Source organism: Phycodurus eques, chromosome 19, assembly GCF_024500275.1.
Source record: "Phycodurus eques isolate BA_2022a chromosome 19, UOR_Pequ_1.1, whole genome shotgun sequence".
In the NCBI taxonomy this organism is placed as follows: domain Eukaryota; kingdom Metazoa; phylum Chordata; class Actinopteri; order Syngnathiformes; family Syngnathidae; genus Phycodurus; species Phycodurus eques.
Window position 1 is genome coordinate 5,891,056 of NC_084543.1, and position 24,728 is coordinate 5,915,783.

Consider the following 24,728-nt stretch of genomic DNA (forward strand, 5'->3'; position numbering starts at 1 on the left):
AAAAAGCTACAGTATATAGCCCCCCCCCCCCAAAAAAAAAGAATTCAATTAGGTGCAGATTTAGAGTCAATATGAAACCCCAAAGAAGATTGTTAAATTTCTAACACGAGAGTACATTTATAATTTCTAGGTGCGCAAAAAGTAACTTAAAAACATCACATGGCAGTGTTTCAGTTGAGAAAGAGGACTAGAAAAAAAATGGTTGCTTTGGACTTAAAGTTTATTACAAAATTTTAACAATAGAGTAATTACATTCCTCTTGACATCTTTCATAATATATGCAGAATATACACACAAATGTAAAATTTGTCTCAGTTCTTGGTGGCCTTCTTCAATTTGGTCTTGAGCTCTGACATGAATGGATTTCCAAATCTAAATAGAACATAAGAAATAGAAAGATAATGCACTGCTTTTTAGCCTTGAAGAAAATGAGAGTTGACTTTCCATTTACCCTGTTTGTCTTGGTGGCATCCATTTTGGTTTATGTGGCACATCAGCTTGTTTGGTCGCATCGGCCTTCGGCACCGGTTTGGGCTCAGCTTCCTGCTGGTATCAAACGGTCACGGAGTATAAACCGAACAATAAACATTTTAAACCTGAAACCAGGCTCCCAATACTGTGGCTGACCAGCACTTACCATCTTTGGTAACTTTTTCAAAACAGGAAACCCTGAACCAAGCCCTTAAACCACCAAACAACATGTGACATGTTTTTACAGACGACAAACTTTTGTATTCCACTGTACATTGTAAGAAACCTACCAGGTAGTTTGATTCCAAATCCCAAGGCTCCCAATGCATGCACATCTGTAGAGATTTTGGATGTCGGCTGGGGAGGAGGGCATACAGGATCCATTGAGGGCCTCATGAGAAGGGAGCGGCGATCTTTTGGTGGCCTCACGTGAGGGTTTTTCACAGCCATTCTTGACCTTTGCGGCGCAAAGTTCAATGCAATGCCGGTCGTCTGCAATGAAAAAAAAAAAAAAACAACCACAGGTGTTATGACTGATTTTAGATGTCTAAATGCAGTTTTAGTTAACATTTGGATAAAAGGTAACAGTTTACATTTTTTTTAACAGGTTAAAATGTTGATAGTTTATGTTTACAATAACTAGTTAAGAGTACCATTTATTCACATTCTTTATTTTCATCCTGTAAAATACAGTTTGTATCGTGTTCATTTTGAAGTCAACTATCGAACAAAACCAAAAGGAGCAGCTCGATTTTTTGCTTCTTTGACAAAGTTGTGGATGTCAAGGGAAGTAATTGGAGAGAGTGGCCATTTGTGGCATATATATGCAATACGTGTGGCCGCACAGTTTGGCAACATGACCCCTCCCCCCCAAAAAAGACTACTTGAAATTGTTTTATTGGCATCATGACACGCAAATCATTGGGGTTTGTTTGGGAATTTTGAGCCTTTACCAATTAACGCAGACGTTAGAGGTAAATCCATAAGGAAGTTTGATCTCTTTGTTCTTTGAAGATCTCTCTATTCGGGGGAGGAGCAAAGGTTAGCTCGCTGGTAGAAAGTGACCGTCACGGCCCGTTTACTTGCTTTGTCAAGTGGTTAAATAAAAAATAATTATTGAAAGTTGTGATTTTCTCTCCATTGTTTAGGTTCAAACTGACATTACACCAAAGTAAGGGGTAAGTTAGTATTCTGAGAAAAAATATTTTCGGGTCTCGCACAGCATGCCATTCAAGCTAGGACCGCCACTGATTAGAGAACCATTAATGATGAAGGAGGGAATCATACCTGAATGTCAACCTCACATTTTGTCTCCTCCACCTTGTCCAATGATTGAGAAATCTTTAAGGTTTCACCAGAACACCTCGCTAGCTTCTTTAGTGACACCTCAGAGCCACGGCTACGCAACTCGGAATCTGTCTTTAAGCTTGCCGATGCGTTACTCTCGAGAAGCTTTTGAACGTTGGCTTGCTCAACCGCAAAAGCAGCGCTGGCTGCTGTCAATTCTGTGGCGCAAGGGGATGCCTGGGATTCGCCAAAGGACTGATCCAAGAGGTCCCATGATATTTCGATGAAGCTTTCTGTGTCGGACCTTATTTGTTGCTCCCTCTTTTCGAAAGACAGATTCTCATAAGATGCCTCATCTTGTTTGGAGTCAAAGTTGTCCTCTGATGAAGGAGTCTGTATCCCCAAGGCGAGGGGAATTTCCGTAATCACATCTCGATGGTGACCGACTGAGCAGAGTGCGGTTTCCTTGGCGTTACAGGTCGTAGGTGTCGTGAGATCGACAGTGGTTGCTGTGTCTCTTAACACATCATTGACCTTCTTCACAGCTTCATCAGTTGCAACTTTTGTGACCTCTTCCCCTAACCTATGGTCTTGTTCTTCCGTATCGTTTCTTGCATTTCCTACGGCGGACTTTTCAGGCGCCGTCCCAACCGATGATCCATTGAGGTCGCCTCCCGCATTGACTGCGTCAATCATCCACTCTTTGTTCATGTCGAGGAGTTTATCGTAAGAGAATCCACCTGTTTCGCTCCCGGTCTCACTATTATCTCCTGCTGCATCGTGCAACTTTTGAGCTTGTTCCAGTTCAACCACTTCAATCCCTTCCTGAAGGTCTTCGATGTTGTCGCCTGTTAGGCCACCACAAGGTGCATCCAATTCCTGCTCTGAGAGTTTGACTCTCTTCTTCGAACTCGCACACGTAGCCTTCATTTCGTCGGAAAGTATCAAGTTGTGTTTGGCACGGCTGCTGTTTTGAAGGCTCTCCTGCTCTTTGTTCTCCATCTCTTCTTGTAAATGTCTGTGGGTCTGTATTTCCTTGAAATCCTCACCTTCCACGAACCCTTGTGTTAGAAAAGCCTCATTGTTGTGTTCAGGAAGTGGCTCCTCACATGTTGGTGTATGTAGCTGCCGTGACACATCACATACACTCAAGGGCATATTTTTAAAGTCTCCGCCGAGTTCCTGTGCAATCTTGCCCTCAGGTTTTACTGGTACCACAGAGGCTACTTCCTCCTCGCGAGTGTCCCTGCTGCCCGCACTAAAAAGCTCCTCCTCTACTTTCTCCACTTGTTCTGATTGACCCATCATCACATCAAATTGTCCTTTGACATTTCCTGCTTTTGTTTGCCTTTCACTGCCATGAACGGCATGTTTGAGGTCAAGTGTAATTGTGTCCGTGTGTATCTCGGTTGTATAACTTTGGATGTCTTCTTCGGCTGTTACGTCTGTAGTCGGTATTCTGGTGTCTTCCTGTTCTAGTATCTTAGTTGTTGACTGGTTGTCTGCAGACGGGTTATCCTCGTGACCCTCGCCCTCTAATCCTTTAGACTGCGATTCAACTTGGAGCTGATCTTCACTGTGAAGTTTTATTGGTCTATCAGAGGCTAGTAGTAAAAAGCCATCTGTATTTTCCACTTTTTCTTGAGTCTTTGGCCCACTAGAATTTTTGAGATTCCCTGGAGTTTTCTCTCTTAGATTCAAATGAGTGAAACTGCAGAACGTCTCCACAGATTCTTTTGCAGAATTATCTAATTGCTCAGGTGCTTTGTTTTCAGTGTTTTGGGCGTCTTCACCGGACCAAGCATTTATAGTGGGATTCGGCGGCCACGCAGCCACGTCTGACTTGTCCTTACAGAAGCCTGCAGTGTGACCATCAACACCAGAACGGCTCACAATTGTGGATTCTTGCAGCGGATCATTGTCGATGATGTTGGAAGGTTCTTGCCTGAGGAATCTGTTGACGGCTCCGGCTACGTAGTACTGACAAACAGGGACACAGAGAGAACAATTTATGACCTTATTCATTGCATATTTTTGAACTTTTTTTTCCCTCCTGACCAAAACAATTAAAAAAAAAAGGCTCATAGCTGTGCCACACAAATATTGCGGCGCGATAACATTTCAAAGTCTACTTGAACAAAAATCAAAGTTAAAGACCCATGATCGGCTTCACTACTGTGCAGAAAACTCGTCAACATAAGAGACGATAATTGAATTCATTTGAGAAGTTATGTGCGTCAGCGTGCTGCTGTTTGGGTTAGCAACAGAGATCATGCTTTTATGTCCATCTATAGAACAATAGCATCTTTGAAATACTTGCATAGTCATTATTATTATGTTACCATTATAGTTGACATCACACCAAAATGTGTGTAATTGTCTCTACTAGGTTTAATCAGTGTTGTCGATCGTACGGCCCGCGGGCCAGAACCGGCCAGTCAGGTCCAATCTGGCCAGTGGGAATAGAGAACACATTCACTGCTATTTTTCAATAAAAGTAAAATTAATTAAAATATCTATAATAAAAATAAAATAAAAACACCCCCCGCCCCCACACGACAAACTTTTTATGCGCTCTTTCTAAATAGTTTGTAAGGTACAATGAGTAAATAGAGATTGTCAAGATTTCCAGACGGATGCGGACATTTTATAAAAAAAAAATTTATTTCTAGAGCTTAAGAGTTGTTTATGGTACAACTACAGATCCACTTTGGCAAGTTGCACGTGCAAAGGAAAAAAACTGACTGCTGAAATTGCAATTGTTAAAAAAATAATAATCTGATTGCTTATATGATTTGCAACATTTGAAACGAGATAATCAATACATGTGAATATTTTCCCAAACGTACTTGAAATTATTTACACCAAAACAATGTGAAAATGTTATTTGTAGCTTATAAAGCCCACTTGAGATCAAACTGGGGTGAATTTGGCCTGCGAACTAAAATGAGAATGTTTTTCAAGTGTCCAGGCTTGACGCTGTCAAGTTGACGGTAAGCAACGACGTCAATTGGTGACGCACGTTAAGACACGCGAACACACGCGTGCACGGACAAGGAGAGTGGAAAGGTGCCTTTCAAACGAACCAACAATCAGCAAATCAAAAGGAAAGATTTAGCATCCTAGTAATTGTAAATACCGACAAGTCTATGACATTTCATTCTGGCACTTCCTGTTGTGGCGGAAGTCTTAATTTGAAGGGATGCGAATAGGAAAACGGCTGACTTGATGGTAGCCTGCCTGCACACGGAAAACGAACACAACACTTCCAAAAACAAGGTTAAAAGATACTTAGCTGGATTGAAAGTGGCAATAACGTGACGAATTGTTTATATCGGTGCATATGTACATATATATTTCTGATTAAATTGTGACGACTTAAGCTGTCCAAATCTAGCTATACAGGGATTTTATTATTATTATTATTATTATTTTTCCATCGCTTACCATGCAAGATGTTTGTGCTGGAGTCATAGCAGAATCGAAACTTCAGACCACCATTAAAAAAAACTAAATGTCATCTTTTCAACCGACGCCACAATAATAAAAATCTAAATAAACACACAGGAGAACATCGTGGGCGCTCACCAAAACATTCCACAGCGTCCCCTGAACTCTCGCTGCATCCATAGCCGGAAACGCCAATTTTTAGCCAAACGCAACTTTATTTGATTGTATTTATTATTATTATTATTATTTTTTTAAATAATCCTAATAAAAGCACAACTTTTCTCGTGGCTGGTGAGAGGCTCGCATCCGCATCTGTTTGTTCTCATGTGCATGGCCCCAGTTCCTCATAATAGAAACCCTTCCGGTTAATGAGGCGCATGATTAAATGCAGCTGAGAAGAAGAAAACATTTTATTGGCGTATATTCTCTTTAGAGAGCCAATCGCAAGTCTTTTATGTAAGCGTCATCCATTCAAACATTTTCCCTGCCGCTTATCCTCACTAGGTTCGCAATCTTTGAAAAAAAAAATCAAATGCTTGATTCTTATTTAAATAAACGACTTGTACTGGAAAACGTGTGCAAAAATGTCAAACTCATCTCCAACTCATTTTATGGGGCCCATGAAAACTTGGCACTTTTCTAAACTAGCCACAAAAAAAGGTGGTAAACCAGGTGGTAAACTAAAAAAATAAAAATAAAAAATAGAAACTACTTAAAATCTGTATGGAAAGTATATATATTTATAACTATATATTGTTTACATTTGACCAATTATTAAAAAAAACAACCACTTTATGAACAACAAAACCATACATTAAAACTAACCATTAAATCAATGAATCTAATTAAAAAACATAACAATAAATTAAAACAAATAAAAAAGAATAAATTGATGAGTTCTCACACAGAACATATTAGATAAGGGACAAGAAGAGCAACTGCCTTGTAAACAAACACAGTGCAGCTCAACTTCTGGATAGCAGACATGTCCAGCAATATATTCTTAGCAGAATGGCCAAAGTCATTTTTAACTTACTGTCACAATGTTAAAAAAATAATACCAATGTGTTAGCTAAAAATCATCTTTTTTCTTTATAAAAAAAAAAAAAAAGAAACCTTTAGGTTTCCAATATGCCAAATTAATTATAGCGTGGTACAAACGTCAACTTCAAGCGGCATTTAAACAGCCTCTCGCGCCCGGGCATTTCAAATGGAGCCAAAGCAATAACAAATGCTTTTTTTTCCTTCTTATTGTTGTACTTGACAAAATATTGATGTTGCACTTTCCTAAAAAGACAAGACTCAAGCTGTTTCTTTTATTTTAAATGTCATTACATATGTCCCTGTTCACACAAAAGATAATCAATTTGTTTCTGTTGCCCAATGTGAACTGAACGGGGATTTTTTTTTTTTTCAGGCAAAAAGTTTTGAATCATATTGCATCCTATTAGATTGTGCAGGTGTACCTAATGTAGTGGCCAGTGAGTGTGTTTCTCGAGAACAATAATGCACTTTACTACCTCAGCGTGTGCAACTTTTAACATTGCACAGCCATGCTTTCAGCAAGAGGAATCAAATTTTTGACTGCTGTGACTTGCGACTGCGGCGACATCCAAATAAGATAAATAAAAAGAGAAGTATAATTTGAAATAGGAAGTAAACAGGTTGACCAACATCAGTTTTGCTCAGTGACTTATTTCCATTTCTTTAAAAAAACAAAAAACAAAAAAAAACACACTCGCACACACACAGTAGAAAACAATAGTAGACTTATTTCCACCCCAAATAAAATGAAGATTTTATTTGCTGATTTTGAAAACACTTCACATCATGGGATTGTTTTTGTAGGAAACAATAAATAAACACCTAAACTACTAGAAGCAACACCGTTCTTAATGACAAATACAAAAACTACACAAAATTGTACTTACTAAAAAGTGCATAAAATATTTTTTTATTGGGATATAATAATGCTTTTACTTGTAACGTCAGGAATTTCACATGGAAGATATTTCTTCATTGGGCTCTGAAAGAGAGGATGATATAAAGAAAATAAGAACATCTTGATTATAGATTATCTTCTTTCTAGGGCAAAAAAAAACAACAACAACGCAATGAAATGCTACAATATTGCTCTAAAATGATATTTTAAGTCAACAAAGTGTTGGGCCTGTGTTGTGTTACCTGTCCAGCTTCTGTAAACAGGAAGTTTGAGTGCAGGGTGTTGGAGCTCCACAACAACTCTCAAACGAGCCCTCTCGCTTTCCCTGCTCCCCTTCGTCAAATTAACTCTGTTGATGTACAACGCTCCGGAGGCATCCTCTCGCTCATCATCATCATCATCATCATCATCATCATCATCATCATCATCACTGCCGTCGTCCCCATCTGATGACTTGGTTTCTTCGTCTTTTTCCTCGTTGTTGTTGTTCTCGCCGTCCAATTTCTCGTCAATGTACGCTATACCTTCGGTGTCCGGGTCTGTAACAGCCGCTTTGGATTCTGTCATGGAAACATCAAGATAAGATGTTATCTTATCTGAAGCCATCTGGCCTTAAAGAGTGGTGTATTGTGTATACATTTGTGATGGAGGATTTGGGAAGTATAAATCAATCATTTTTGCAAATCAGCAGCTAATCGCAGCTTAGCATGGAGAAGAAGTAAAACAGTTTTAAAAGTGTTGTCTGTTCCAGTTGCGGGTCAAAAACACAACCGGTGTTGCTTTAGATCAGCGATTCCCAACGGCACATTAGAAATGTTGTGAGAGATTATCAGGTGTGCCTGGAGAATTATCCAATTTCCCTTAATTGGTCTGGAAAGTATTTGTTACTACAAATAATGTATCTGGACGTCAGGTTGTTGCGCATCATAATCTTCCGTGTGAAGCCAACTTGAAGTCAGTACACTCTCCGACAAGCCCGTTTTTGGAACGTGGGAGGAAGCTCGCCACGGATAAGCGCTATAGAAGTTGGACAGATGGATGTATAGTTACTTATTCCACGTCTGTTCCTCCGTTTGTTACTCCGACTCGGCGCTTGCGCGGACCTCTCGAGCGCGCACACACTTTTCAGCTCCCTCTGCCCGTCATCTCCCATCTCCTCCGTCTCGCTGGACTCGAGCGGCGAGAGTGTGGTCCCGCCCGCCGTCCACAGTAACTTGACCTCGGGGTGACCCCCCTTCAACAGGAGAGAGAATACACCCACCCCTTCGCTGCTCCAACACACCGAAATGGATGAAGGGATGCTGGGAGCAACTAGAAGTGGAACACAAAGTGCAAGTCAATGAAAAGCTTTGCCATTATTGTCTAATCCAAAAAGTCCAAGCTCCACCAGATGGTGCTGCCGACATACAACGATCTTAAAACAGTTGAGATGTGTAACTTTAATATATTTTCATAACACAAATTCCTACATTACTATTAGCTGGGGTTTGCCACCATCAGATACAGTAAGAGTACCAAAATACGACAGAACCTGCGAATGGCCATTTGGCATATCTTGATTTGCTGCCATCTGGTGGAACTTTGGTGCGAAGCAGCTACGTTGAACTGAGAGGAGGGGCTTCATTTCGTCAGGTTTTAGCTCAGCTGATAGAAAAAGTGCTTTGCCACCATCTTGTGGCATCAACAGGAAATTACAAACCTTTTTCTGTAGGCGTCAATTACTCGCAATTTTTCTATTCGAGGCAGGGCGCGTTCCCGATCCCTATCATTGTATGCTAAGTAGTACTTTTTTACTTTTACTTTAGTACAGGAGTTAAATCATCAATTTTACTTTTACCAGCATTTTTTAAATACACAATACATGTACTTCTACTTCTACTTTCATACAGACCGTGCGTACGTTTGCCACCTTTGAGTGAGTGAGCGATGGTTACTGATCAAATTATCGAAGACTAAGTGTACTGAAAGGCGTGCCACAAGGGTCTGTTTTAAGACCACCAGTATTTTCCCTTATATATTAACGAGTTCAATGTTGATATCAAAAACAGTTACATTCATCTGTACGCAGATGACAGTCATCTAGTAAATCTCCCCGTCAGTTGATCAAGCTCTGCAAAACCTAGTCTGATTTCTGTGTGCATTCTTGGTAAACCTAAACTGGTGTTAAATCCAAACAAATGGAAGTATATCATTTTCACCCAAAATGATGAATAAATAATAAATATTAAATAAGAGTAGTATAACTACTGTGGAAAGGATTTCCTGTTGTAAGTATTTGGGCATGATGACACATTCTTTTAAAACCCAAGTAGAAGATCTTTTCAACATACTCCAAGTCCTTTTAGCCATCTTCAATTTAAAAAAAATGAAAATAAAAAAAATGTCTTCCTCAGTATTGTAGGAAGCAGATTATCAGTTTTGGACTATGGAGATGTCGTGTCATTCCCTTTACATTACATTACTTGATACAGTTTATGACGCTGTAATTAGATTTATTACTGGTTAAGGGGTTTATGACCAATCACTTTTAACAGTAGGAGAATGTCGGCTGGACTTCATTGGCTCTGAGAAGAGAGCAACACTGTTTCATCTTTATTTATAAGGCCGTTCTTCGCAATCTACCGTCTTATTTAACATAGCTGTTTATCTTTAAATTATTCAGTTACTTAACTCTGATGTTAAGACTGAGGTGCATCATTGGAAAAATTGGCCCTCCCCGAATAAATAAAGGTACAAAGAGAAAGAAAAGAGTGAGTGATTCATTCTTACCAATGTCAATATTTCTCCAAAGTCTCTCAATGGGCTCGTGCAGGGAAAGGTGCTCGACTCTGCATTTAATCCCTCCCCCTCGCTGTCTTTTTTCCCGGTTGTTGGCGGTCCTCAAAGTGGCCGTGGTCCTGTAGAGTCTGGGGTTAATCTCCACGGGGCCCCACAGCTCCCCGCCCTCCATCACCTCGTCCTCGCTGTCGTCTCGCTCGCCCCCTCGCACCTTCAGCCAAGTGACTGTGAGGTCGGGCGGGTAGAAATCGGTGATCTCACACCCCAGGGTCAGCATCGGGTCGGATGCAGAGGTGGCGTACGAGATGTCGGACACGCGTGGTTGCTTGAGGAAGCCTACGTGGGATAAAGTGGGATGTGTTCATCAGAGGTGGGCGACTCGGGGGGGACCGCGCTCGAAACTTGAAACGCTCATATCCCAAATGATCTTCCCCAATTGAAATGAATTAAACCGTTGTTGCCACATTTGTTTGCTTGAATTCAATGGAAATTGCGCTGCTAGTGCGCGTTTGTTGAAATTTAATGGAACTTTAGTCCTATTGTAGATGAAGATTTTTAACTTACGAATGACTTGCACATATGTGACTTAGTCTCATCTCACGGTGTTAATATTTCTGTTTAACGCCAAATGTCATGTCATGCCACGTGTCCTCGCTGACCTCTGGTCTCCCGAGTGACCGGCTGCTTGAGGGCGATGTGATGGACGCTGACCCACACTCTGGTGCCTCCCTGTTCTAATTCAGTTCGGGGCAGTTTGCACTGACTGGAGGCTGAAAAGAAGCCCTCGGAATTGGGTCGAGGGGACGATGAGGCCTGGGAAGCCACTGGGCTCAGCTCTCCCCCTTGGCAGAACCAGCGAAAGGTGATGACATCTGGGTGGAAGTGGGACGCACGCACGGTCATACAAATGACCTCTGGAAAATAGAAATTGCCTTTAAATGTACGTTTTGGAACAGTGTTGTTATTATACAGTGGCTAAATATACCTTACCGTTGAAAAGTTTGGGGGTCACTTAGACATTTCCTTATTTTTAAAAGAAAAGCACTGTGTGTGTGTATTGTTTTTTATTGTTTTTTTGTAAATCATAAAATCAGCGGTGGGCAAACATTTGGGCTCAAGGGCCACATTTGTTTTTTTTCATAATTAACTGCTGGACCAGGCCATACAATGTACTGTATATGCAATTGTTAATTTTACCATCACATTGTGCAGTGTATTAATGTAGAAATAACATTTCTATGCCCCTTTTCACCTCTAGTGTAAAGATGTAATACAAATAAAAAAAGAACAGGACCTCTTTCAATTTCAATGATTTATTCTGTAAGTATTTTTTTCTCTAGAACGTTAAACCATAACACATTGGGCACCTTGACAGTGTGAGGTTTTTACCCCTTATTCGACGTGCCTGGTCACTTCATTTGTTAAATGTCTGCCTCACCTGAGTTGCTTGGTGTCTCTGCCAGCTGAATTTCGGATACCTCTGGTGCAGCTGAAGACAAACAAAAACATTCAAATATATCCACAAAATTATTGGGACTTCTTCAGAAATCAGTATCACCGTGCCTGCCGCAAGCCGTAGTTTGGCGGCCCGCCAAATCATTTGTAATAAATAACTATGCCATATAATATTAAAGATGTGCATACCAACATATAGGAACTGGCACAAAAAAAAAAATAGTCCTCTGCACCTTAGCTTTAGTCCAATTAAATGCTCTGATACGATTGTGATGAATCACATAAATCTGACATCCCTCCATGAATACATTTTTTGTTTCTTTTTACAAAGGCATATTATTCAATGAATCAAGTCCTATTTTTCTCGAGAAAAAGAAAGCATATTTTTTCCCCGCTAGTCCTATTTTAGAGAATAAATGTGTCTATTCCAGATTAAAATACGGAATATTATAAGCAAAAAGTAGGATTTTTAAAATTAATTTGTTAAAATAAGACGTCGTTAAATTTTGACGTCAATAAAATATTACTTTATCTTGGAATATAATATATTATGACTTTTTACTCAAAACACATCTTTGTTCTTATGAAGAGTGCAATATTTAAAAAAAGCAACTTTTTCTCTAAAAAAATATCACTTAATTTTTGTAAGATAATGACTTTATTCTCATGAGATTACTTTCTCTGAAAAATATGAATTTGTTACTTTAACATTGGCTTTTTCCCCTCGAAAATAGGCAACTTTTTAATTCCTGTGGCATTTACGGGTCCACGCGGTAGTTACATTTAGTTAGTGTAAGGATTATGATTATGAATGGGGCCTTGGAAAAATGTTCAATCCACTTTTGTGTGTGTGTGTGTGTGGGGGGGTCAAAACAAAACTGTATTTGCATCTCAGCATTCACATGCCAACACAAAACTCCTTACACAGAACTGTAAACCTCTCTGACGCTCTCTCCATCACAATCTTGTCTTTGCCGGCGTAGGACACCTGACACTTAAACACGGCTCCTTTGTGGATAGAGATTTGCGGGATGAAGGTCAGCGAGGAGATCAGCTGCTGGACGCCACTTCCGGAGGAGTGCAGAGGCCCCTGGGAGTGCAGCTTGTAGTAACCCATCTCTCCACTAGAGGGAAGCAGAGGACCCTTTTCCGGTGCTGGGGAGGTGAGAGTTAGGCCGTAGGGCAGATGGATGGTGGTTAGTGGGTTATAGAGGCAGTTAAAGTTTGCTCTGGAGGTCCCTATATCGGGACATTGTTAGCAGAATGAAGGTGAATAACAAGAGAGTGTACAGTATAGCATGTCAGTCACTTATATGAAACAATACAAAACGTCAATCATCTTCACTTACATTTGCACACCCTGGCAGCGATTGCACACTTTAATACGCCGCCGATAGCAGGAGATGTTTATTTATTTAACCCGTTACTTATACAAATAAGGAAATTGAGAACAGATTCTTATTAGCAACGTCAACCTGGAATCAAACAAAGCAAATACACAAACCAAGAGAACAAACTGTACAGTGTAGTTACATTAGTACATTACATCATAGCACATGGTGAATAAAAAGGTTCAAAACAAGCTACAAACAGGTGCTGTGATCATGTACAGTATCCCTCACTAACTTTTGAAATGACAAGATTGGGATGAATTAGGTGAGTTTTATGATTTGTTGCATAGTGTACCTGTTGTTTGGGGCAGAAAATTGAAAAGATTGAAGTGCGTGAGAAGTGCGAAAATAGTTGAACAGTTTAAGGACAATGAATGCCCGTGACCTTCGATCCCTCAGGCGGCACTGTATCAAAAACCGACATCAATGTGTAAAGGATCTCACCACATGGGGTCAGGAACACTTCAGAAAACCAATGTCAGTAAATACAGTTCGGCGCTACATCCGTAAGTGCAACTTGAAACTCTACTATGCAAAGCAAAAGCCATTTATCAACAACACCCAGAAACGCCGCCGGCTTCTCTGGGCCCGAGCTCATCTAAGATGGACTGACGCAAAGTGGAAAGGTGTTCTGTGGTCCGACGAGTCCACATTTCAAATTGTTTTTGGAAATTGTGGACGTCGTTTCCTCCGGGCCAAAGAGAAAAAGAACCATCCGGACCGTTATGGACGCAAAGTTCAAAAGCCAGCATCTGTGTTGGTATGGGGCTGTGTTAGTGCCAATGGCATGGGTAACTTACACATCTGTGAAGGCACCATTAATGCTGAAAGGTACATACAGGTTTTGGAGAAACATATGCTGCCATCTAAGCAAGGTCTTTTTCATGGGCGCCCCTGCTTAGTTCAGCAAGACAATGCCAAACCGCATTCTGCACGTGTTACAACAGCGTGACTTCGTAGTAAAAGAGTGCGGGTATCAGACTGGCCTGCCTGCAGTCCAGACCTGTCTCCCATTGAAAATATGTGGCGCATTATGAAGCGTAAAATACGGCAACGGAGACCCCGTACTGTTGAACAGCTGAAGCTGTACATCTAGCAAGAATTGGAAAGAATTCCACCTACAAAGCTTCAACAATTAGTGTCCTCAGTTCCCAAACGTTTATTGAATGTTGTTCAAAGAAAAGGTGATGTAACACAGTGGTAAACATTGACCCTGTCCCAGCTTTTTTGGAACGTGTTGCAGCCACAAAATTATAAATTAATGATTATTTGCTAAAAACAATAAAGTTTATCAGTTTGAACATTAAATATCTTGTCTTTGTAATGTATTATATTAAATACAGGTTGAACATGATTTGCAAATCATTGTATTCTGTGTTTATTTATGTTTAACACAACATCCCAACTTCATTGGAATTGGGGTTGTATGTATTGTATTTTAGAGAGTGGAAGTTCTGTAGAAATTCACGTGTAAATGCTGAAGAGCTGACGCTGGACCGAAATCCTGTCAAATTGTCGAAATGTAGAACACTTGAAGCTGGAATGTTTTTAATCGGTCGAGAAACGTGGAATGAGGAGGTCAATTTGTCAAATATTTCTTAATTTGGGAATTATATTGTGAAAATGTGGTAAAACTGGGAGCGAATAGTAGCCTGAATGTCCTGAATTTTGTGAGTATTCGGAAGTTTGAATGGTGGATGACGGCGTAAAATGTCTTGAAAGATGAGGAATTGTTTTGTTGAAAGTCTCATTCAACTATATCCGCAAAGGTTGAATTTGTTGTCAATATGTAAACTATGACTTAATTTGGGGATTTTATTGTGAAAATGTAGGAATTTTGTGAATGTGATAAATAGTTATGTATATGTACTGAACGAGCTAAAAAGTTTGAAGTTGGAGTAAATTGAATCAGTAGAGAAATGTGGAAGGAGGAATTCAATAAGTACAATATTTCTTAATTTGGGAACTTTAATGTGAAAATGTGGAATTGGGAGTAAAAGTGGGAGTTTTTAGAATGTGAAGAATGTCCTGAATTTTGTAAATATTTTTAGAAAAATCGAAGTATGATAGCATAAAATAGCTCGAAAGATGAACTTTATTTTTGTGACTGTATCATTCCCCTAAGTGTTTTTTGTCTTGTGGAAAGTGTGAAATTGTGCGAAAACAGGGAATATTTGGCCTGGGAAAAGTGCAAACCCTAATGTCCTGAATTTGATTAATATGTGGAAGTTTGAATTATTTGAATCAGCTGTAGAATGCGGAAGAAGCGGAAGGACAACAAAAAGTGGGCAAAATAATAAAGTGAAATAATTTGTTCCGCATTCAAACAATACATCTGCTGGACAAACTATGAGCTCTCCTCGTGTGACTTTCTATCGGAATGCCTACCCGTTAAGGAGGTGTCGGAGATAGGCGTGTCATCGAGGAACCACGCGGTCTGGACTCGGTCCACCCTCCTGCCTTCAATGCTCACGCTCACCCTGCCCTTTTGACCCACGACGACGCGAGGAGGGAGGATGATTCCCGACACCGCCAGAGATTTCTGCTTCTCTGTACAACAGCGGAGAGAATGGAGACACGGCATATGACGTTTTAGTGTGGAGATTCCCAACCAGGGTGCCATTGCACACTGGTGTGCCGTGAGAGATTATCAGGGGTGAAATGATCCAATTTCACTTAATTTATCCCAAAAAAAAAAAAAAGCTATTACTTACAAATATATCTTTGTTCATCTATCTATGACAGTGATGTATAGTGATAGGCACAATAATTAAATACATCGAATGGAAGAGCAATAAAGCTGTGTATCAATCTGTTGCTATTCATACAACAGAATAAGTCATGACTTGCTGTGAGTATAACAGCTTTGTGGTCATCTAAACAGGCACAGATTTCACACAGTCTATTACTATGTCATCATTATTTCTTAACTTTTTTTTTTAAACATTTCCTGAATGAAAATGCACACATTTTGGATGTTACAAATAATAATACTAATCGTATTAACTTCTTGCTTTGTCACCCAAAACACTGACTGTGTATCATAATTATTGTTTCAACTTCATTGCATAAGTTGGCCTATGGTGTATTGGACTGGTTTTAGCAAGTTTCACAAACATAAGGTGATGTGCCCACCGTCACTTCCTTATTTCTGTACGTGGCCCTCAGTGGAACAGTTTAAACATCACTATTATGTACATGTATATTTCGCACATAACCACACCATTAAGGCTTCCCTCACCATCTCTTCGTCTCCAAGAAAAGCCGAAGCACAACAGGAAGACAAGCACCAGGGAGATACACATCATTGCCACGGATGCCTTGGCAGATTTAGTGAGCACTGGCGCCTCATCTGAGGATGAACAGGACATAATTACCTGGGAAGGTTGTAGTGAATTTACAGTACATCCTGAAATTTCACACGAAAGCAGAATAAGCTTGTGAACTCAACTCAACTTATTTCCCAACAAGCAGCAGTTTGGCATATAGAGAAAATTTAATTTAATTATAATTTTAAAAAGAGTCTTCAAGCTGTTTAATGCCACTCCCCGCTGAAGTTTACTGTTCAACTAAACATAAAACAAAGACAATTAGACGTTGTGTATTTAAAACAACCACATAGCTTTGGCTTAGGAAAGTCGGCTTAGCTTAATGCTAACAAACAATAGAAAACCCCATTGGCATGCTAACAATTAGAATCAATAGTTACGCTTTTTGTACAGAAATGGTGGCACAACACATGTAGGCAGATAATAAATAATACTCACAGACATATATTCTTTATCCTCTACAAAAAATTACTAATATTACATCATCTTACAGAGTTACTTACACTAGGCGTAGAAGAAGAAGCGTGAAGTTTAAAGTTACAAACTTTGTCACGGAAATATTTTTATTTGTATCTCAAGGCACTACTGTATACAGTGTTAATTATTCACGTACCGTGCATTTACCACATACACTTCTGTATCCTATTTATGTGGCCTTGTGTTGTAAATAATGTACATACTGTACTGTATGAAGGGATGGTCCAGGTTTTAAAATAAAAAATGTCACCTTGGGGATCCAGCTCTTCCAGGTAAGCTGAGCTCCGGGCCGGCTGCACAACGCCGGGCTGGTTGACTGCGCACTCCACCTCCCCGCCTCTCCACCTCTGCTCATGGCTCAAAGTGAAGTAGCGTGTGGTTCTGAACGTCCCATCCGGATTCTGCTCGGTGCCGGGCGGATCAGGGAGGACTGTGCCATTTTGCAGCCAGGATACGGTCATCTCCTCCGGGTAGAAGCTCTCCACGTGGCAGTAGAGGGTGAGAGGACTGTTGCTGGAGGGCGACGGGATGGCTGAGAGTCTGACAGTGGGGGAGTCTGTGTGCGTGGGGGGGGGGGGCACAATTGAATTAATCTTTGATCAGAATAAAATGACAAATGAAATACTTGAGATTACTCAATTAGACCTTACAACCCTTATTAGAGTCATTTACAATAACTTTTAACTTTTGTGATTCTTTCAAAACATATTCTTATCACTTAATATTCCCATTATATGTCTGTCACGATACATTTTTCATTATTGTATCGTGAGGGTGCCTAATATGATTTCTTGTCTCATGAAATAACATGAAGCAGTCTGTTTACTTATTATGTAGCTACAATTTTTTATAGCGTTGAACAACTTTCCAAGTTGGAAAGTTTCCCTCTAAATTTACGGCCATTTACTGTATGTGAATTTTCTCGAATATATTGTACATTTGCAATGACACGTTAGTATCTTATTGGGAAGTTCAAAGTATTTGGGAGGAAAAATATGTTTTCGCTTAATCATGATTAAAAACAACCACATTTAAAGTGAAAAGTCATTTTTAAAGTTAACTTAAAGTGTATAAGAGTATATTCTAAATTTGACACACCAAAGAGAAGAGTGTCAACAAATGTGCCCAATTCGAATGTATAAAATTATAAGTATATGAAATGAGTCTTCAAAATGATGAAAAATCATGCTGTTGTCGCCGCTCATGATCACTGTGGGCGTGTCCAATGAATGCGATAAAACCACACCCTCGCTCAACTTTCAACAGTCAATCAAATAGGTCTACCATGACCTGGAAAATCTTGCATGTGCCTAGAAATAACTAAATTTCAGCCCTAACAACGAGGCACTCTCAAGCCGCCAACCAAGCTTTGAATGATAAAGATGAAGTGTCATTTTCAATTGTGCCGTCCTCAAATTTACAACCCTTTGGTCACGTTGATAAATGTACACACACTTACAAACTGCTATAAAATCATCATGCATCAATCTTTTTTTTTGCTTTGTTTTTCACGATCACGTAACCGTCAAATGTCATTAACCCATTTGTGCTCTACTCACTAGTTTACGCCATACACAAATACAGTGCAGCTCTGCCTCTGGCTAGCAGGCGTCCTGGTTTGCGATATGCTTTCAGCGGTATGCCAAACTCATTTGAAATTGCTATTTTCAAACAAAAAAAGATTTGTTGCCCTTAAATTCTTTAAAAGTGATTCACGACTTCAGATTTGCTCAAAGCAAGTTTTATCACTTGACTTGTTTTAAAAACTACAAAACGCACTCACAGGTTATGTTGAGCTGAAAACGGAGCTCTTGGTTGGTGCCATTGTGGTTCACTTTGCAGCCAAAGGTCACGTTCTGATCCCCTCGAGATGCGTAGTAGGTGAGGTTGGCAGTAGCCGTGTAGAAGCCGTCAGGGGTCTTGTCACCATCAAGCTGGTGGGTGGGCCGAATGACTTGGCCGTCTCTGGTCCAGGTGAATGACACAGGTGGAGGGTAAAAGCCATCTGCGTGGCATTTGAGCTGGCTCTCTGCCTCCAACACCATCCATTGTTGGGGTATTGACACAGATGGGGACGCTTCAGGGGAGAAAAGAAAAGAACGGATACAAAGGCAGAAATGAGCATGGCGCTTTGTGTTTTGGCTTTGGCGTGGCAAATTCAGTCAAAGGCCCCATCAACATCTGATAAAATACATTTTATTTATTTATTCTTAATATAGCAGAAGCTTGAGAGGTTTTGTGCTAACACTGACTGCTATTTGGAACGGTTCATAATCCCCATCCAACTTGACAAAGGTTCCAACTCCTGAACAACAACCCCAAAACATGTTGCTGCCACCACCATGCTTCACTGTTAGTATAAATTATGTTGGTGATGAGCAATGCTGTGTTTGCGCCAAACCTGATTTTTGGAAATATGTCCAATCAATTTTTCATCGGACCATTACAAGTTCCCAGTCTAAATTTGCAAAATGCAGCCGAGCTTGGATGTTTTTGTTTGTAAGCGAAGGCTTCCGTCTGGCTACGCTACCCCAGGAGATTGTTGTCACATACTTTTCAGCCAGTACTTGCCAAGAATTCTCTTTCTTTTGTCTTTTCATCAATTTTGGCCCCAGAAATTATTTTGCACCCTTTACCTGCCTGATACCTTTGAACAATGAGATTCCTCTGATGCTGTTGGTCTCATTTTTAAACATTACAAAAACCTGGCATTTGAACAGGTTCTATGGAGATACTGTTTCAGTGCACTGTCGTGTTATTGTAAAGTTGATAAAAAAAATAAATTTAAAAAAAAGCCCCATCAACATACCGATGACACTGAGTGTAACCGTGCTTGAGTGCAGCACTGTGGAATTGTAGCGGATTGTGCATTCATACACCCCCTGCAGGCTCAGGCTGACACCGAGGACGCTCACTGAAAAGTCTCCATTGCGGAAATGGCCCGTGGTCCAAAAGAAGCCATCTTTTATGTGCGTGGTCGCATTCTTGAACGAGGCGACGCCTGAGCCGTTGCTCACCCAGTTGACTTCGACCAGAGCTTGGTCCACTTCGTCCAGCTTCAGGGTCGCGTTGCAGGGGAGGCTGGCATTTGTATTCGGTCTGGCTTGTATGTCAGCAGAGAACACTGTGAACAGACAAAGAACATTTTGGGTAAAAAGTTTTTAGCAAAAAGTCATGCACAATGCGTGCAAGAAAAGAAAATTTTACAGCAGTATTGTAGTGATTTTGTGGGAAATTTGCCTTGGTATTGTTTACATTTTTTAGTTTTTTGACTGAATTTTTAGTCTCATTTTATAAACATTACCATTTTTGCCAATCAATTATATCACAATGAAGCACAAGTACACTCATTGCTTTAGTACATCTGTCAATGCAATAACTGCCTAAAAAGTTTTAAAAAATAAAAATAAAGAAATCGCCTTTGGAAAATGCTCCTGAATTCATATTAATTATTATTTTTTTATTATTCCCATCCCGCGTAGCCAATTGGTAACCAAAATAATTGAAACACCTCAGTCTGATGTTATGCACTTCTACACCGCTGCAAACAAAATCACAAGAATAACCATAAATTAAATGAACGCTTCTCTGACACTGCATATTCTTATTTTTCTAGAGGCAAACTTAGTTGTACCCAATGAAGAGGCCAGTGAATGAATATCAACAAAAACACAATGCAAGAAAACAAATTACAGAGTGTGCTAGTTCAACACACCATGATCTAGAATAACTATATTTCACAATTTCTTGGAATTTTCAAGTTCTTTCTTTTCATCCGTGCTCATAATTTACAAGTATAAGTATCCATTCTTGAGTGACTATGAAGCCGCTTAGTCAACTCTTCTTTGCTATGAGGTTAATTAGTAACTAGCACAATAAATACCTGTCAGCAAACACAAAAGTGTGCAGCGGAAAAGTTTATACATCCCGTGACCTAATTGTTGGTCGGTAACAACCAAGTGACAGCTGAGAGTTACAAGACTAATGCTATAGAGCTTTTAAAAGGCCTGTGCTTAACCACAAATACTTAACGAGACAATCAAAGACCTCCTTTTACGACTCGTTAAACACACTGCCTTCCTGGTCAAATGTGGATGTTTACGTGATAATTACAGCCACATCACATCCGCATAATCATAATAAGCAGAACTTTTACAGTGCACTGTGTGACTTTGAAATACAAGTGACTGATGACTTTTAGGGACTTCTGAGATGCGAGCTGTGATTTGGCCAATTGTTTTGCTTTGAATTGCGAGCAGTAAGTTTGAGATAAGCGTGCTCTTTGGTGGCAGTGGACTCCACTCAACTCGCTTCACAACAACCAGCAGTTTGGCTGATACTGAAGAATTCCTCCCCTTAAAAAAAATAACAAAAGAAATAAAAGTTACTTATTGCCACTCCTAGTTCAAGTTTACTGTCAAATTAAACGTACAACTTAGACAATTACACGTTGTGTATTTAAAACAATCTCTTAAATCAGTCGAGCTTAATGCTAACACGCAAAAGCAAAACACCAAAAACAGGCTAGCGAATAGCATTGCTGTCGTGGTGTTATAACTCTTTAAGCAAATGGTGCAGCAACATATGAATACAACAATATAACAATACTCAAAGGAATATATTCTTTATAATTTGCGAAAAACTGCTAATATTACAGCAGCTTACTGAGTCAGTTCTGACTGAAACCTTTCTTCGTGCGTATGTGTCTGTACTACACTGCCCCCAGGTGGCCAAGGTGCACACAACCACAATAGACTTGAAGCAACAAATATGGCAAAAACTGTTCTTTGCAATCAATTTAATTGTCATTTCTGCATGTTTTTATTAAATACAATGATATTTTCTTATAAAAACGCATTACATTTTTTTCGGGCTAGACTTTGAAACTTTAGGTACACCTCCAGGATCTAATGTGAACGAATGCAAAAGCACCTTATAAAAATAAATAAATAAAGTGTCAAAAATTAAAAGCATACATTGTGATCTCATGACTCAAATCAAGATTGTGATATAGTACTCAATAAAGTAACAAATGTACTTTATATAAATATAAACAAAATTAAATGCCAGCGAGAGATATATACATATAAAGGCTAGTTTTTGATTCATCCAATGTACTGTGCAGTACAACGTTGGGCATCAAGCACATGCATTGATTTGCATTATAAACCAAACCAGAGATGAAACTATGTCAATGTATTAGTGCAATATAGAGCTTATGAATTGTATTTCCTTAACCAGAAATACTCTGCAAGTTAAGGGTCATTTCTGACACCCCGATGTGCTAAATATGCATCTTTTTCACCATTTTCAATCCAAAGCAATCCAATTGGGACACTGGGGTTTCAATTTCAAGCAAAACGTGATCAGGACACTCAGGTCATCAATACGTGAAAGACTTTTTTTCACACTCTTTATAGCCAGCGGATAAACACAGCTGCAACAGAATTCACTTTAAGAATGCCTCCTATACAGAAAACTCAATTCTTATGATGTCAGATGTTACCTGGTCACTTCAGTGGAGTACAGTAGAGCAACAACGCAGCCTTTGTGTGCGGATACAATACTCACCATTGTTTATGAGGTGCAGCAAGACCACATAGACGAGGACTTTACACTGCATGGTCAGACTTGTCTTGAGAGCAGCTCCTTATCATCAGGCCCTCTTGCTGTCTTATATAGAGCCGGTAGGTGACAGAGGGTGGGCTTGACCTGCCACATGGGAAATAAGAAATATAGTCCTCTGTGCAACCAAAAAAGACGGGCGGTGATATGTGTATATGTCGCCCCCACCCCCGGTGGAGTGGTATGGCGCAAAGAAGGGAGATGTGCAACTGAAGTGCAGAAAGCGCTCACTTAAAATTCACCGTGGCGTTCGGCCAAGGTTTTGGGCCTACTTTACATTGGTGCAGTGTTGCTGTGAACAAAACGTAATCCCGCTGAGCTTATGTGGGCAAACACTCTTGCGAGACTGCAACTCCTTTGTATCTTGTGTTGCTTTAGGACCCAACAAAACAAAAAAACAAAAAGAGAGAGAGAAATTTTCTGGTATTGGATTACCCCTGTAATGAGGGTGTAGCCTGAAGAACACATTTAAAAGGAAACACATTTTATGACGTGTGAAATGTTCATTAAACCTCTCCTCAATTTTATAATGAGAGCACTTCTAAGACACACCTGCAGCTGAAACAAAATGCTGCACGTAAATACTGATTTACAACTGTAATTAGTCACAGCTTGGTTTGGGCATTGTGCAGTCTGACAGCTTTGCTTTCACTTGTGCAAATTCCTTGTGTGTTTGTATACTTGGCAAATAAAGATGAATCAGATTCTGATTCTGACTTTGCATTGAAGGCGCACACCCCAGAGGAGTGTCAAGTGGCACTTTTGTTTCGCTGGCTGTGATACAATGTCTTGTTTTCTCTTCTTTTCTCTCCTGGACACTTGTTCCTTTCATCAGGCTGAACGCTTGACAATGAGTTGACTGATGGAGCAGAACTGATAACTGAAGTGACTTGACTGAATTGCGAGTTTTTCGAGACACGAGCCGACGTTTGGTCGATTTTTGTCGTGAAATACGGGTGTGTTTCAGACTCCCACCGCTAGATGGCGGCAGCGAGCTTACAAACATCCGGCCACTGACAATTCACATTGGTTTCCTTGCAGCGGACAGACAATAGGAGGCACGGTGGACGACTGGTTAGAGCGCCAGCCTCACAGTTCTGGGGACCCGGGTTCAATCCCCGGCCCCGCCTGTGTGGATTTTGCATGTTCTCCCCGTGCCTGCGTGGGATTTCTCCGGGCACTCCGGTTTCCTCCCACATCCCAAAAACATGCATTCATTGGAGACTCTAAATTGCCCGTAGGTGTGAATGTGAGTGCGCATGGTTGTTTGTTTGTTTGTATGTGCCCTGCGATTGGCTGGCAACCAGTTCAGGGTGTACCCCGCCTCCTGCCCGATGACAGCTGAGATAGGCTCCAGCACGCCCGCGACCCAAGTGAGAAGAAGCGGCTCGGAAAATGGGTGGATGGATGGATGGAAAGACAATACCAGTTGACGTCGGTAATGCGCCATTGTGCTGGTTTGCAAAACTGTCAACAGACCCCCACAGAAGAAGGACAAGGAAGAACAATACATTAGGTACAGGCACAGCTGTGTTTTATGATCACATTTTCCATCTCAAGGCACCACTGGTCCTTCATTATATTATGATAAAATCACTATGTCCCATTTTCACTAACCACTAACACTGACTAACTGAGGTGTTTTTTTTTGTTGTTGTTTTTTTAGAATAGGCCCCTGAGCAAGAGTATGTTGGTGTACCTAATATCAAGGCTGGACATTGAAAAAAAATAAATAAAGAAATGTTCACCTTGTCAGCATAGGGTACACTGTCACAAAAAAAAAAAAAAAGAGATACTACAATTTAATCAATGCACAGACCTCATTTCCACACTGAGGAACATGATGAAGAACCACAGTGACCCTAACAGGCCAGTACGGCTCAATTACCAGACAGATGGAACCAGGACTGCAGGTTCATGGGCACAAATGCTTTTATATAACAATAAATACTGGCCCTAAGTGCTGGCAACTCATGCTACTGTCATGATCAGTGCTTTGTTCATATTTGCTTTAACATGACATTTGTACAGACTTTTCTTATTTTATTTTTTTTCTGCTCGTTTGTCTTTGCCTCTACCTGTTCTCGTCAGCCCTGCTGCCATCCATCCATCCATTGTCAACACCGCTTACCCTGGTTAGGGTCGCGGGGCGCTGGAGCCTATCCCAGCTGACTTCGGGCGAAAGGCGGACTACACCCTGAACTGGTCGCCAGTCAGTCGCAGGGCACATATAGACACGGACAACCATTCGCACTCACATTCACACCGTCACTGAGTGGGAAGTCAGGCGAGTGTACCACTACACCATCAGTGACAGCCCTGCTGCCATTGTCGACCAATCAGCTCTCTCCAGCTGCTTGTGTCTTGTCCAGGTGTGCCTCGTTGTCTCGTCAATCTCTTTGAATTTAATTTCTTATTTTTCATTCACTTGGTCTCTCTGACCATTGTCTTATGTCACGTGTCCTGTTGTCTGTGGGGGTAAGCCGCTCCATCTAGTATTTATTTTCTCTAATTCTTATTAGA

At 40.4% G+C, this 24,728-nt stretch overlaps 2 protein-coding genes across 5 annotated transcripts; both read right to left on the bottom strand.

Moving 5' to 3' along the window:
* Nucleotides 1-202: 202 nt before the first annotated feature.
* On the bottom strand, nt 203-5,560 carry si:ch211-136m16.8 (uncharacterized). Of its 4 annotated transcripts, none has more exons than XM_061706302.1 (6): nt 5,347-5,560; nt 1,759-3,738; nt 762-963; nt 638-681; nt 452-543; nt 203-372 (listed from the first exon to the last, which is right to left on the bottom strand). In XM_061706302.1, the coding sequence occupies exons 1-6, from the start codon at nt 5,386-5,388 to the stop codon at nt 312-314; spliced, it is 2,421 nt and encodes an 806-aa protein (XP_061562286.1). In that variant the 5' UTR covers nt 5,389-5,560; the 3' UTR covers nt 203-311. The 4 variants fall into 4 exon arrangements, with proteins under 4 accessions (XP_061562286.1, XP_061562285.1, XP_061562287.1 ...); XM_061706301.1 differs by having other exon boundaries at nt 452-546; XM_061706303.1 differs by lacking the exon at nt 5,347-5,560 and adding an exon at nt 5,206-5,334 and having other exon boundaries at nt 452-546.
* A 1,539-nt stretch (nt 5,561-7,099) lies between these two features.
* si:ch211-180a12.2 (uncharacterized) lies at nt 7,100-22,203 on the bottom strand. The gene is made up of 11 exons (XM_061664015.1): nt 22,152-22,203; nt 19,390-19,704; nt 18,364-18,657; nt 16,831-17,136; nt 16,016-16,126; nt 15,163-15,324; nt 12,315-12,538; nt 10,588-10,903; nt 9,920-10,264; nt 7,393-7,710; nt 7,100-7,234 (listed from the first exon to the last, which is right to left on the bottom strand). Exons 1-11 carry the CDS (start codon nt 22,201-22,203, stop codon nt 7,206-7,208), a joined length of 2,472 nt encoding a protein of 823 aa, XP_061519999.1. The 3' UTR covers nt 7,100-7,205.
* Between the last annotated feature and the right edge of the window lie 2,525 nt (nt 22,204-24,728).